The sequence below is a fragment of the Pogona vitticeps genome, chromosome 3 (genome assembly GCF_051106095.1).
Source record: "Pogona vitticeps strain Pit_001003342236 chromosome 3, PviZW2.1, whole genome shotgun sequence".
In the NCBI taxonomy this organism is placed as follows: Eukaryota; Metazoa; Chordata; class Lepidosauria; order Squamata; family Agamidae; genus Pogona; species Pogona vitticeps.
In genome coordinates, this window is record NC_135785.1 from 79473063 (window position 1) to 79488382 (window position 15320).

Here is a 15320-nt window from a genome sequence, read left to right on the forward strand (position 1 = left end):
TATTCCCTGAATAAGTGCTTAGCTCTTACGGTATGCCTGGGTCTGGGTTTGAAGGAAGTGACAGCTCTCTAGTGCTCGAGGGACCTTCCTGGATGGGCAACAGTGCTGAAAGTTTTGCCCCACAATATTGCTGCCTGAGGCAACTACTTTACTCAACCCCAAGCAGAGCTGACTCTGAGGTATATTGAATTAGTGGTTTATTCTACTGTTTGTGCATGTTGGTTTGGTTGGTGATTTTTCCCTTAAAAGTTTAGCTCAGTTGAATCTCACCCATATTGCATGGGATGATTGCAACATTGGCCCAGAAAAGAAACATACCACAGAACTAAAATAATCACAGAGGCCTTTCTCTTGGTCCCACCACATTCACAGGTGTGTTTTATGTCAGAATGTGGCTTCTGTGCCACTGAAAGTGACATGTGGCATCATGGCAGGAGCTAAATTTGAGTCAGGTGTTTGCCAGTCAGGTTACAGTGCTACAGAAATGTCCACATGGTTATTTGTATAGTTATCCTGTAGTAGTCAGCATGGAGGAGGCAAACCATCTTAATTGCCAAGGCTCCTAGCAAATCTCTAAAGCACTGTATAAGCCTGGTTCTAGAGGAATGTCCGCAGCTGTCTATGTCCACCTCTATGACTAGGTCTATTTCTTGTATCTATGTCTATATGTCAGTCTGGCTTGGTCTTGAAGCCTCAGAATTTGTAACCATTATTACAGCAAGGCAAAGTTGGGCTGTGGACCGTTTTAACCAATGTAAGAAATTAGGGTCTTAAAAACCTTTACCAGTGGATGATTCCAGGTTGCAGTTTAGCTTTTTGTCGTAACATGCTGTTGCAGCTGTTGGAAACCTTATCATAAGAATTTATGAGTTCCTGCAGTTGGTCTTGTAATATTGCCGTAAGTCCAGGGTCAACCCTGCTATTAGACCAAGTGATCACAGGCAGGAGAATTTCAGTGTCATGAAATGACAACAAAATTGTTAGTTATTCAGTTTCTTGCTGTTCTGCATTTACTGCCAGAGATGGGAAGTAGTATTTGTGGGATTTCTTGTCTTTTGTGCCAAAATAATTTGCTAAGCTTTGCACTCAGGATATCTGTAAAGATTTTCAGTCATCCAGGTGAGATTATCTGGAAGTCGTGTCATGGCAACTGGACTTCTTTCTTGTTAAGTTGAAACGTTTTGCTCTTCATCCAAGTAGCTTCTAACTACTTCGATGAGAAGCAAAATATTTCAAAATATTTCTCTATACAGTCAGCAAAAAGAAGACCTGGAGATGATTGTGGCTCTGATCATCAGCTTCTTACAGCAAAATTCAATCTTAAACTGAAGAAAGTAGGAAAAACCACTGGGCTAGTCAGGTATAATCTAAACCAAATCCCTTATGAATACACAGTGGAAGTGAAGAACAGATTTAAGGAACTAGATTTGGTGGACAGAGTACTGTGGATGGAGGCTCGTAACATTGTAGAGGAGGCAGCAACAAAAACCATCCCAAAGAAAAGGAAATGCAAGAAAGCAAAGTGGCTGTCCAACAAGGCCTTACAAATAGCAAAGAAGAGAAGGGGAAAAAATGCAAGGGAAATAGTGGAAGTTACAGAAAATTGAGCACAGACTTGGTTCAAAATTGGGAAAAGAGTACGACAAGGCTGTATATTGTCCCCCTGCTTATTTAACTTATATGCAGAATACATCATGTGAAAGGCTGTATTGGATGAATCCTAAACCAGAATTAAGATTGCCGGAAGAAGTATCAACAACCTCAGATATGCAGACAATACCACTCTGATGGCAGAAAGTAAGGAGGAATTAACGAACCTCTCAATTAGGGTGAAAGAGGAGAGCGCAAAAAATGGTCTGAAGCTGAACATCAAAAAAAACCCTAAGATCATGGCCACTGGCCCCATCACCTTCTGAAGGGGAAGATATGGAGGCAGTGACAGATTTTACCTTCTTGGGCTCCAAGATCACTGCAGATGGTGATAGCAGTTACGAAATTAAAAGACTCCTGCTTCTAGGGAGGAAAGCACTGACAAACCTAGACAGCATCTTAAAAAGCAGAGTCATCACCTTGCTGACGAAGGTCCGCATAGTCAAAGCTATGGTTTTTCCAGTAGCGATGTATGGAAGTGAGAGCTGGACCATAAAGAAGGCTGATTGCTGAAGAATTTATGCTTTTGAATTGTGGTGTTGGAGGAGACTCTTGAGAGTCCCCTGGACTGCAAGGAGAACAAACCTATCCATTCTGAAGGAAACCAACCCCGAGTGCTCAGTGGAAGGACAGATCCTGAAGCTGAGGCTCCAATACTTTGGCCATCTGATGAGAAGAGAAGACTCCCTGGAAAAGACCCTGATGTTGGGAAAGTGTGAAGGCAAGAGGATAAGAGGGTGACAGAGGATGAGATAGATGGACACTGTCATCGAAGGTACCAACATGAATTTGTCCCAACTCCGGGAGGCAGTGGAAGACAGGAGGGCCTGGTGTGCTCTGGTCCATGGGGTCACAAAGAGTCAGACACGACTTAACGACTAAACAAACAAAACAAGAAAGAAGTCCAGTTGCCATGACTCAACTTCCAGACTTTGCACTCAAGGTGCATGTGCATATGTATGTGTGTCATTTGCTTTTCTGCTTTGTAAAGATCTAGGACTAACTCCTCTTAAGAGAGAAGTTTGTTTGGGACAGAGTGGTTGCAATGACCAGATAGGCGCATATAAATAGATATAAATAGAATAAATAAAATAAACAAAATTATTTCCTTTCAAATTTGCTTTTTCTCATTTACAGTTAATACAAACTCATTCAGATTGAAAAAGCCCCTGAAGTCACTACATGTCTTCAGAACGTATCTTCAAATACTAAAGTGTTCATTACCCATCATTTGGTTAGTGTAGCTGGCAGGATAGCTGAGGGTTTTAGGTACAGTATCTGGCTGCAGAGACTGGGGTTGGGAGTTTGCTTCCCCATTATTCATCCAATGAGTAGAGCCAGCCTGTGTGGCCTTGGGCAAGCTGCACAGTCCCAGGATTGCTGCAGAAGAATGGAATGGTAAACTACTTCTGAGTATTCTCTACCTAGAAAACCGTGAAAAGGGTAACTTTAGGTCAAAATTGATTTCAGGGCACATGATGATGATGATGATTGTTTAAGGTACCTGTATCTCTGTTTTTCTCTTTAAAAACACTACAAGTAAGTGCAGAACTTAGATAAGTGAATATATCCTTTTAAGCATTTGGCGTATAAACCTCCGAGAAACCTGATGTGTTTCAGAACATACAGAACATATATGCATGTGTATACAGTACTTGCATTCACATCATCCTTGTACATGCCACAGGTTTATACTCATGGAGTGCAGAACTGTCCTTACTTGGAAGGAAAGAACCTATTTTACCTAATTCTCCTTTTCAGCAAAATTCCACATTCCTGATCAACTCAAGTGATTTCCTTAATTTGGGTGATATACATTGGCTCTTTATTTTGAAAGGCAGTATTTTTTTGAGAGAGTGGGAAAATTAAGAGCAAATCTTAAACGCCATTACAGCGTGGTTTCTTCTCTCGTAAAAGTAAATGTAATAAATAAGAAGGTATTAGAGCCTTTCTCTTCACAGAGAAGTTTGCAGAGAGGAGGTGCTTTCAGTATGTTAAACAGTCTTGTGGACATCTGCCATGATTGGTTTTAATCTGATGGATAAAACGTCAGGATTAAATCTTGCTTTACACCTCTTTGTAATGCAGTCAGTAAAGTGACAGAGCTACTCTGAAACAATGACACTACTTATTCCATCCAATATGCCATGTGGTAGATCACCCCCTCTCTCCTTTTTTGTAGCACCACTTCTCGGCAAAGACAATGAAGCATCTGGTGGGCTTTTCCTGTGTCCAAGAGGGGGAGAGATATATTTATATATATTAGTCAGTAATTTCACTCAGCTGGTCGCTTAGTTCTCCCCTGGTGCTACTTTTTGAGACTGGGTGTGCCAAACCCAGTGGTTAGAGGTCAAGAGGCCAAAGTGATGAATTTTTATGTGCCTGTTCCTTGTGTTTCTGCTCAGTCACGATTCTCTGTGCACTGCAGTGCTTCTGAAAAGGAGCCACTATGGGCAATTTGTCCTCCTGGCCTGGAGAGAATAGGGAAGCAGATGAGTTAAAGCCAGCATGTATGACTTCGAACAGAGGAGCACACAAATGTTTTCCTACATTCAGACAGAATGCTTCTGTTACGGCAGAGGGTTGGAGGAGCTCCTAGATTTGTGGCTTCTTGGCATCCGATCAAGTGAGAAACTCATTTAACAGCTCTTGAAAGATAGAAAAGAAAGAATAAAACTTCACTAATGGTCATTGTTAAAATATGGTGCAGTTAATGGTCTACCTTCATAGGATAATATCCTACAGCTGTTTTATCCTATTCAGTTTACAACTAGCACAGTCTGTATTTTGATTCCCCCCCCCTTGGTTTTCATCAGTGGAGTCATGTTTTATTGTACCTATCAAATGATGAAAAGTGGCATATTTTCATGAACTCTGTCCTTCTTGTGCTTTACCCTAGAAGACTGAAGAGATCTGATGACTTGTGCATCATTACGTTTATAGTGTGTGTGGATGTGGATGTACTTAAAATTTAACTCGCCAGCCTTGCCTCTAGACAGTAGATAGCAGCTACTCAGGGATATTGCTGGGGAGAGAGACTGAGAAATCAGCAAAACATAATCATGAAAATTAAACTCACAATGTTTTGTGTAAAGGTACTGTTACACTCAGCTGTCTACAAAGATGTTTCAGCTAGCAGTGGGCACAATCAGAGCACCTCTCCCCCACAGTTCCTTTTTAACTTGGAGAAGGAACAACACTGATTTTGGAGAGCATCCAAATGGGTATATAGATTGGTATTTGGAACATTTTCTGTATAGCTTAATTTGAACCAAATGACAGCATTTATACATGTTTTGATCTAGAAAGCTGCATCCCTTTCCTTTTTAGAGCCACTCCTTTCTGGCATAGCAGAAGAGCTTTTGAGGGTTGTTTTTTTTTTTTTTTTGCATGATTTGATATGCTGCTAAATATCCTGTTGCATGGCCTGTCCAGATGGTTAGTTCACACCCAAATGGAGTTGTGGGCAGAATTATCTGAGGTGACAACCTTGTGGCATATTAGGTGGATGGAGAAACCCCTTCATATTTTTGTCTTCTTTTTTAAAATATTCCCCTCACTGAAAATGAGTGGGAGTGGCTAAACTCTCTGGGACTCACTAAAGATTAGAGGACTGTTAGTCTCTATTCACTAAGCTCTGCAAAGCTGAAAAATCTACCAGTTGCCCTATCTTTTGGGACTCTCGGGGAGCTTAGCCGTGGAACTTAGTTGAGGAGGAGACTAGGTCACCCACTGCCTACGCAAATTGTATTTATATTCTTTTTAAAACAACCATCCTACTTTCTCTTGCTACTGGAATGAATACCACTTCCTGACCTGACCTGGAAGACTGATCCAGAATCCTTTCACACAAAATCCTGTTGTTTTGTTGGAGAGGATGGCACAGGGTTTTGGATGCAGACTTCAGAATTCAGAATAAATTTACCATTGCTAGTTCCGAGCCCAAGGGATGGTAAATTTCTTCCAAATTTTGGAGTTCATGCCCCAAAGTTGGTGTTATTTTCTCCCATGAAATGACAGGAAGATACTTTACCACTTCCACTTTGAGCTCCTCTCCACCTGATGAGGAAGTTTGAATGTGTCAAGGAAACTGAGAGCAATTCCATGAGAAGTCTAGACTATTCACCAAGGGCAACTCTGAACTCCTAGCAGGATCGCCCAAGGTGTAATGGTCAAAGGTGAGACACTAGAATAAGATGCATCCATCTTCTTTGGGAGTTAAGGGTCATGTTAGCAGGAGAGAATTGACAGTTCTAGTGATGAGGGCAGAGAAACTCAGAATTCCAGAGATGGTGGCAGAGAACTTCTTGAAAGATAGTCATTAGACAGATAGTCATGAGTACTATCTTCTACAGTAGTAGAAGATAGTACTCATGGAGCATCTTTCATAGACAACTGAAATGCCACTGGAGCCACTTTGTTAGTAAAGTGAGAAGAAGGCAATTATTAAGTACTTCAGGATATTTGTACCTTGAAAATACTATGATGGGACAATTCAAAATGAAATGAAGAGTGCTGGAAGATGAGACTTTCAGATCAAAATGCAAAAAAGTAGTATAAACAGGTCAGTTTTAATAAACTACTGGATTAAAGCCTAGCTGCTGATATGCAGTCACAAAAGAAATATTTGATGCTGCAGGACACTGTAAACACCATCATGGCCTCAATGGGCAAGGGAATGTCAGAAGGCCCCATAAGAGTGGAAATGAAAACACTTGACCCCAAAGTTCAACCCAAATTGAATATGGGGAATATGGCAAATATCGGTGGACATAAATTGCAATTAAAGTTGAGGTATAAATATAGTACCATGAATTGAAAATACTAATAATAAACTAAATAAAAACTTGCTTTGTGATACAACATGATAATTATTTCCACTTCCTTAGCACCAGCAAAAGGATTTTGTAGATAATTTGACTTTGTAGCACAATTCAAAGGGCTGATTTTAACCTATAAAGCCCTAAATGGCTTGGGTTCAAGCTATCTGAAGGGTTGCACAATCCCTTATGAGCTTGGTCATGATCAGTTCTTCTTAGAAAATACTAATTTTCTTGCAACAAGAGATTCCAGATTGCTAAAAGGTTGATACTACAAGGCAACTTATCTCCATCTACCATCCAGTGGACTAAATATATACTCACAACCCTTTCCTCCATTAAGTAAACATTTAGCTCCCAATAACAAATGCTTTGGCTGCATATACAGATCTGTATTTTGTAAATATCTTTGAATGGAGGCATATATTGTACACAAGCATACAGTGGGGTCTTGACTTAAGAACGGCTTGAGTTAAGAACATTTTGACTTAAGAACCACTCTCTTAGGAAAATATTGACTTGACGTACATACTTAGATTTGAGTTAAGAACTGAAAAAAACCACGTGGGAGGCAGGGAAAGTGCAAAATTTGAACTTTCAGTTAACTGTTGGCCAGTGAAAAGGGTGCCTGTCCGCTTCCTCACTCCTCCCAGCGTTTAGAGAGTGGATTGGGAGTCTTCAGACTGCCTGGTACTGCCTGGACTGTATTTTCCCTGCCTTCCCTGAACCTTTCTTGACCTAAGAAAAAAAGAAACAAAATATCCCCCTCTAGTGGTTGAAGACAGAATAGCAGCTTCCCATTAGTTTCTATGGACGGAAAAGAGCAGATACGGATCAAATGGTTTTCAATGCATTCCTATGGGAAATGCAGATTTGACCTGAGAACTTTTTGACTTGAGAACCGCCTTCCAATACGGATTAAGTTCTCAAGTCAAGACCCCACTGTACAGTTATTTATCATTCTTAGAAACTAAAGAAGCTGCTTTATGCCAAGATCATTGGTCCGTTTATCCCACTGCTCCCAGTTCCGACTGATAGTAACTTTTGTATGAGCCTTGGTTAACCATTCCATAGATTCCCTTTGGTGTTTTTTCTTTCCTCTTGGTTTCCCTACCTCTTGATTTGTTTGGAACAACATAGAGAAAATGCAAATAATGTAGTACATTTTAAAAATAGTTAAAAAATCTTTATTAGTCATTTGTTACTTGGGAAGTAACACTGCCTAGTTCTCATTTTATTATTCGGCTAGGATATCAATCACAGTGATTTAAACTGATTTTTTTTACGAAGTCATGAATATCGTACATAGAAGGCCATTTCGGATTACTGCTGCACCAGGTAAGATCAGAAGAAAAATCCCAGCCCATGCATATCGTCTCCTTACTTCCACTGTCACTTTCGATACACAAGAGTTCCCCTACCTCTCATCCCAGACCTGTAAGATAATTTGGACAGACTCAGACACTGAAACGAGTTGGCAGATGGACCACTGACTTTAGATAAGAACTGCCCTCTTTGTGCTCAGGACCAGAGTATTCTTCTGAACATTTGAGCAGTGGAACATTTTAAAAACCACATTCCTAAAAGGAACATTTGGGTTATTACATGCAAAAAATTATGTACCTTTTTGCCCGAGCTTTCCTTCTATGTTTGAAGAAACACAATTCTTTATCTTTCCAATGCCGTGTCTCTCAAGCATCAAACTTTTTAAGAAAAACTTTTTGTTTGTAAAGGCAGAAAGTCTTCAATTAAACAAGAAATCGCCAGGATTTTATACTGATTTCTTTGTCTCACTCCCCCCCCCCTCCAAGGCACCTTCTTTTCAAAAGACTTTAGAAGACTGAAAAGGCCAGTGTGTCTTTTTGGAGCATTTTAATTCCCCCCCCCCTTTAAAAACACTAACAAAAAATCCCTTCATACATAAGCGAGCTAGCCTTTTTAAAAAAAAAGAGTCCAGGTTTCCTGAAGTTTTCTGCTTGGGTGACTACGATTTTGTAGGAATTGAAAGGAGGTGGAGTGGGGAATAGGAATGCTCCAGATTGTATAAGAAATGAACCTTTTCCCTAATCACGTTTTGTCTGTGAATAAGGTAATGTTTGTCTCTGTGAAATGTGAAAGCAGGAAGATATTTGGGGATTCTTTCTTGGCTCTCAAGAATGTACGAATTTTTTTTAAAATACAGTATTATTCTTTTATATTTGGGGGCCAGATTTGAAGTTATAAGATATGAAGCAGTTGTGAGGAACTGAGGGGGAGGGGGGGAAATGTTCCCAAGCAGATGCCTTTAAGAGACAGAAATCATGAATTTCTTGAATTGCGACCACTCTGGAGGTGGCTACAATGACTTTTCCACAGTGATAGTAATTCTGCCTTGTCTTTTCGAGCCCTTCTTCAGCCCATTCACTCTGGAAAGCTGCTTAAACGCACTTAAGCGCATTAGCATTTGGATGCTCGGGGACCATATTGACCCTCATTTGGAAAGTTTAAATGAGTGAAAGATGGAGCGATTTGTTAGGGCTTTAGAAAACCAGCTTTAGAGAGTGGCGGGTTTTCCGCTTTGGTTTGTTCGGGTGCTTGTTCTAATCTGGTGCACTATTTAAAGGGGACCAGACTGATTTGTGACACATGAGTCCAAAGGGCTATTTTTTGGGGGCTTGACCTGATTAGCTAATTTGTGCTTTGAATTTCAATGGTTGGCATCAGAAGGGGAGTGCACTTTGGGAATGGCTCACTGGTGGATTACCTCACTGGTAACTGCATACAGACACAGATGGCAAAATGTTAATTACTTGTCAAAAGAGACAAAATGGGATCCGAGGCAAATTGTGAGGATGTGTGGAAAAAGTGATTAGCTCTGGCTTTAACTGGAAAAAAATAATAAAAGGCAATGGCTGCCTCTAAGGATTTAGTGTAGCACTTTCCCCCTCTTCGCCTGGCAAGGAGTACTCTGAATTATATCAGCTTTCTCTGTTCTCAGTAACGTGACCAACACAGTATAACTATGTAGAATTTACAGAAAGGAAAGACCATTTTAGTAGTTGGCCTCCATTAAAATATGGAAGACATTCTTTTGTGAAGTGACAGGTGTTTTTTTTAAAGTCCATGCAAATTTTCATTTCTAGGCATTAGAGATAAAAGTCTGAGAGGCACTACAAAGCTTTTTAAACCTCTGTTTCTAAGTAAAGAAAACTAACACATTTATTGGTTTATTGGTTTTCTTTAAGATATTTTTACACCACCTTTCCTCTGTAAAGCAAGCCAAAACAAAGTGGTTTTATTTTCAGATTCAGATGCATACACCATCCCCCAAACTGAGAATGTCTTTTTTTTTCTTTTGTGTAATACCAGAATTATAAAACTGGAATTACTTGTTTCTCCAGAGGGGGGCATAGTTTTATTTGCATTAGAATAGCATACAAAACTTATAGTAGGGTATCCCCAATTCACTGGCTCAAATGTGTTGTTTAATTAAATACATTGCCCATGTGAATTACTGGAACTTACAGAAGAGTTGACTCACCAAATGCTCACTGATTTACTGGGCCTGGTCTGGTGTGACATAGTACACTAAGCAACAGGATTTCAGCCACTGAGTTGGCAGGTTGATTAGCTGGTTGTTGTTAAAATGAGTAACGGCAGACCTGGGACTTGAAATATGGTGTTTCAGTTTTCATCTGTGTCTTTGAACCTCAAAATCCTGTATTATTAGGAAGAAGGCTTTCTTAATTGTTTTGCCCACTACATATGGCATTGTCCCACTATTAAGTTTAAGCAGACTGTCAGTATTTGATGTTCCTGCCATCAACTGTAATTCTGCTTGTTTGGGCATTTTTCTGATTATTTTATTGATTACTGATGTCATTGATTCCCCTTGTTTTGACTGAATTGCTTTTAAGGGATTCGCTTCTTTTAATTGTTTAATTATTGATCATTTTTCATAACATTTTTGTTGTATTTTTTTGAGATTTTTTTGAAAAGGAAAAGTGCTATAGAAAGTAATTACAAATATAAGTCATCAGGGTGAGTCCTTTAGTTGCTGCCCATGTCTTTGTAGTAAACAAGTATGATTCTGCAATCCATCCCTCTTTGAAGGAGGCATTTGTAGCTCACACGATTTGTGTGCAGGAAGCCCCAGGTTCCATGCCTGCCATCTACAGTAAAAAAGAATGAGGAAGCAGGTAGTAGGAAGAATACCATTATATCTGAGAGAGAATCACTCAGAGAATCACTATTGATCCTAGTAGGGCATTTTGGAAGAGAGAGTTTGACCTGCCATAAGGCAGTTTCTTATATCCCTTAGGTTTGATAGGAGGGGAAAGGAGACAATTGGTATCAGGATAAAGTTATCACATCTTATTGCAATGAGACTCTGTAAGTGAAATGGAAAACATTATATTAACTCCAGTGCAGAGAGATTGGAAAAGTTATCTTTTGGATTGCAACTGTTAGACTCCTCACGTTGGTTGGAGAGTTCTGAGATTTGTAATCTGAAAAGCAGTATTTACAATATTAACATCTGCAGTTGCAGGCCAGATAAAACCTAAGGTCAACTTCTGGCATTATAGAAGCACAGAAGAGAGGGCATAAGAGACTCTTACTGCCATTTTTGCATTCCTGGTATTAGCTCTGAAGCACAACTTTGTACATTTCCCTTATTGAGGAGATACAGGGATTGGGCCCTCTTTTAAAAAGCATGCATTCTGCTACTGCAGAAAATATAATCTAGTTAGTAGCTGTGTTAGTTAGTGGCAGCAAAAGAGAAACCAGAAATCATGCACCACATCTAAGGCTAAATAGTTTGTATTTCTCATAAGCTTTTGTGTGTCCAAGCACACTTCTTCAGCTTATGAAAAATACAAATTTGTTAGTCTTAGAGGTGCTACAAGACTTATGGTTTCTCTTATGCATCTGGCTGTAGAAGAGATCTATGGCTTCTCACTTTAGACTTACTGCTAGTAGTGCAAACAGAAGTTCCTTCCCTGCTTTGTCTTTGCAGATTCTAAGCAAGGCACTGGAAAACTTCCTTGTGTTGTTAGGAAATGATAGTGGTAACATAAATGATTACTGTATAGGGTTTTCCATATTTAACGTAGGAAAACAAAAGAGGACAAACAGACATGAAGGAACAGTTTTCCAGTATCTACAAATGTGAATATTCCAGACTGCTGTCCAAACTGGAGAAAATTATTCTTTATAACCGAGCTGACATTCAGAATCTATCAATTCATGTTTTATTTTACTGTTTTGAACAACTCGTGTTTTACCAAAAAAGATAAAATTGTTATCTCTCTTCTTTTAAACATATTTTTAACAAACTGAATTCTCTCTCTCTCTCTCTCTCTCTCTCTCTCTCTCTCTCTCCCCTGCTTGTATGTATGTGTGTGTTTATGTTTTCCTTTGACAGACACTTTGTGCAAAGGCTACAATGCAGACAGTCCGGGCTGCTGACACTAATGAAGTAGTCAAACTAATATTCCGTGAATCTGATAATGACCGAAAGGTATGTAACCAAAAGCAAATATCACACTCCTACCCTTCTGGTCAGATTCTTAGGTTTCTAGGAACAAAAAACTTGTTGATTAATGTGGACTAATTCTAGGTTGAAGCACTTACTGAACCCAATAGGATGCAGTAGATGCATGTCCATACTGAGGGAACAGTATGGACATGCATCTACTGCATCTACTGCATCTACTACATGCATCTGCTATCCACATGGATGTTGTTCACCAAAGCCTACTCTTTCAGCTTCAAATGTAGGACCTTGTTTTCACTGGAGTGGTAAACCTACCTTTGCATGTGAGAATTTATATATGTCAGCGTTCCTCCATATAGAACATTCCCTCTGTATAGAAAAACATGCTGTCCGGGGAACGCTTTGAGCCAAACTTAGAACTATGCTGAGCCTCTGAAGTTTCTTTGCAGCACATGCAGTGGGAAATTGAGAAAGACGCTGACTAAAGACTGCTTCTCCCATCTTAACATGAAGTAGTGGGAGCCCTGTTCTCTCAATCAAGAGCTGCCTCCCTGCAGCACCGTCTCCTTTTCCTGAATGCTGGTTCCAAGGAATAGTCCTCAGAACCAAGGCATGATGGAGAGATAGTTTCTGAGGCCTTTTGTTTCAGAACACAGATGACTGCAGAGAGTACCCTTCCTCTCATGCTTCAGTTCCAAGAACCTCCCTTTGAAACCAATCTAGTCCATCTTGGACCCTTCTGGGCAAATAGGAGGACAGGATTTTTAAAAGAGGGTTATCTGGCCAAAATCCAGACCAGTGGCCATGCTAACATGAGTATACCTCATATTTAATATAATAATAATAACTGTGTGCTGTCAAGTCAATTCTAACTTATCCTGACCCTTTCTTATCAAACATATAATAATAGATGTGACCCTAAACATCCGTCAGTTATATTGATCCTTATTTTCAGGATTTGTTGGTAAGCATGTGGGTGTTTCCATGACTAAAGGAAATAAAAAACTGAAGTTTAAAAATACAAGCTGGAAGTGAATGTCTTTCAAACTCTGCTTCCTTTTTTCTCCCCCAGGTTATGTTACAATTAGAAAAGAAACTGTTTGACTATTTTAATCAAGATGTTTTTAGAGATAACAATGGCACTGCGGTGAGTTTTCAGCTTTAAAATGGTATTATATAAATGTAATGCTCTGCTTTGGAGAGCTGGTGCTGTAAGAAATATGACGGGAAAATGCTAGTATTCTTGTTATGCTCAGCATGGCAAACTCACAAGGACTTATTTTATTGACTTGTTCATATTTTTAGATTTTTAGGCTTAGTTATGGTTACAAACTGAGCTTCTAAGGTAGCTCAAATCCTGGTTGTTTAAAATACAATTGAAAAACAAAAGATTATAGGAGCTGTAACATCATTCTTTCTTGAAGTTGCACTGGCTGTCTTCCCCAATTTCCTCTAAAGAAAAGCTGAGGCTACTAAATTATGAGTCCCTCAGGATTTTGAATGAGGGGTGTGGAGGCAGACATCAAAGCAGAAAGCAAACAAATCTCTTGTCTAATTTGTTTCAACTTTAAATTTTATTTGCTTACTTCTGGAAAACGCCTGATCCTTGCGGAGCCACCACTGAGTATTTTAAGAGGGCATTTGTTGAATTGTACCCGATGTTTTGAGACTGTGCTCATTTTAGACTAAAGTAGATGTATTTGCCTTGGTGGCCAATGTACACCTGCGAATAGATGCGGAGAACAAGTATTTTTATACATCTCATGGTCATTAACTATGATGTCTTCCTGGACCACTTAGCTGAAGTAGGACTGAAGGGCATAGTGAAAAGAACTACCCTGGGTTTTTTAAAGGAGAAAGGCAGAATTAAAATGTTTTAAATAAATATATAGTATAATGGTTCAGTCTTTTATGGATGGGGGGGTCAGATCCAAAGATAATACATACTGGAAAATCTCATTTTGCCCTATAGGCATTGGACTCTGGGTTGTCCCATTCTGTTTTACATGATGGTGCTGGAAGACGTCTTCCGGCAATGTAGGTTATCATTATGCAGATATAATGTATTACTACCTCTTGTTTTCATCTACAGTCCCTAGGTAGAAATTCTGAATAGATGTCTAGAGGTTGAAGATGAGGGCAAACAAACTGAAACTCAATCCAGATATGATAGAGACACTATAGTGGTGAAACCTATTAATCTGGACTGAAGTATGCAACTGTTCCTGCAACTGGAGTTGAACAGGGTTGCGCTACTCCTGAGTAACCAGGTTCACAGTCTTGGGGTTCTCTTGGATTCAGTACTCAGTACTGCCTACAGAGGCACATATGGCATCCATTTCTAGAACCTTCTCTTGCCAGCTCCAGCTGATTTGCCAGCTGTGACCCTGTCTCATTCTTCAGACCTAGCCACTGTCATTCAAGTCTGATTTACACCCAGATTAGACGATCCTGATACATTCTGCATGGGCTGCCTTTAAAGGTAATTTGGAAGCTTCAGATGGTACAGAATGTAGCTAGTCATTTTTTTCCTGCAAACATTTGAAGCATGGAACATCTTTCCTGTAGCAGAATGTTTAATCCCAGTGTATTTCTAGTGCCAAATTTAAATTGCTGATGTTTGTCTCTGAAACCCTGAACGATTTGGGACCAGTTATGTCAGCAACTCCTACACCTGTATAAACTTACCACACCTGTTAATAATGTTAAAGTCAGAAAACACTTTTAAACACCTTGAATGTAACAGTCTCTCGTATTCCAATAGAACCAATGTTAAAGATCTCATTTTGTTAAGAGCTTTTTATTTAATAAAGCTTGTTAATCAATAATGTTAATTGCCCATTTTCTCTATAATATTGTTGGGTGTTTAATTGTTTTACAGTACATGTTTTAAGTTGTCACAGTTTTGACATCAACTACTTTAACTGGCCTTTAGAGATGTTTGGCTCTGGAAGGCAGTATAAAAATACATAGATATATATTGTGGATAAATTAAATACCCCTGTGCCTGAATGTATAAATATATGTTGATCAGTTACTCCGGGATTGTTTTTTCACCCCTCTCCTTTGAGTACACCATAAGGATGCTCACAAAATGAACACCCAGACAATCAGGGGTCATATTAGCTACCTTCCAAAATTAGTATTTTCTTTCTCCCCAGCCTTCACGCCTCTCTCCCTTATTATTTCAATAACCCAACTTCCTGACACACTGTACATAACTCTTAATAGTTTTAAATGAGACTCTAAACAAAACTAAACCAATATTAGGCATTAGAGTTTTGATCTTTCACAGTATTGTTGACGGAAAAGCAAGTTTATTTCACAGTTAAATTATTTGCTGCCTGATCATGTGGAACTGACTTTTTATTTAT

The 15320-nt window shown here is 39.3% G+C and overlaps 1 protein-coding gene across 4 annotated transcripts in view; it reads left to right on the forward strand.

The window, feature by feature from the left end:
- Positions 1–15320, forward strand: part of INPP5A (inositol polyphosphate-5-phosphatase A) — a 329370-nt gene that overhangs the window by 258492 nt on the left and 55558 nt on the right. For all 4 annotated transcript variants that reach the window (XM_020794993.3, XM_078391263.1, XM_078391265.1 and 1 more), the window contains 2 exons: positions 11875–11970; positions 13019–13093. In XM_020794993.3, the coding sequence (XP_020650652.2) occupies positions 11875–11970; positions 13019–13093 (171 nt within the window). The remainder of the gene's footprint in view (positions 1–11874; positions 11971–13018; positions 13094–15320) is intronic.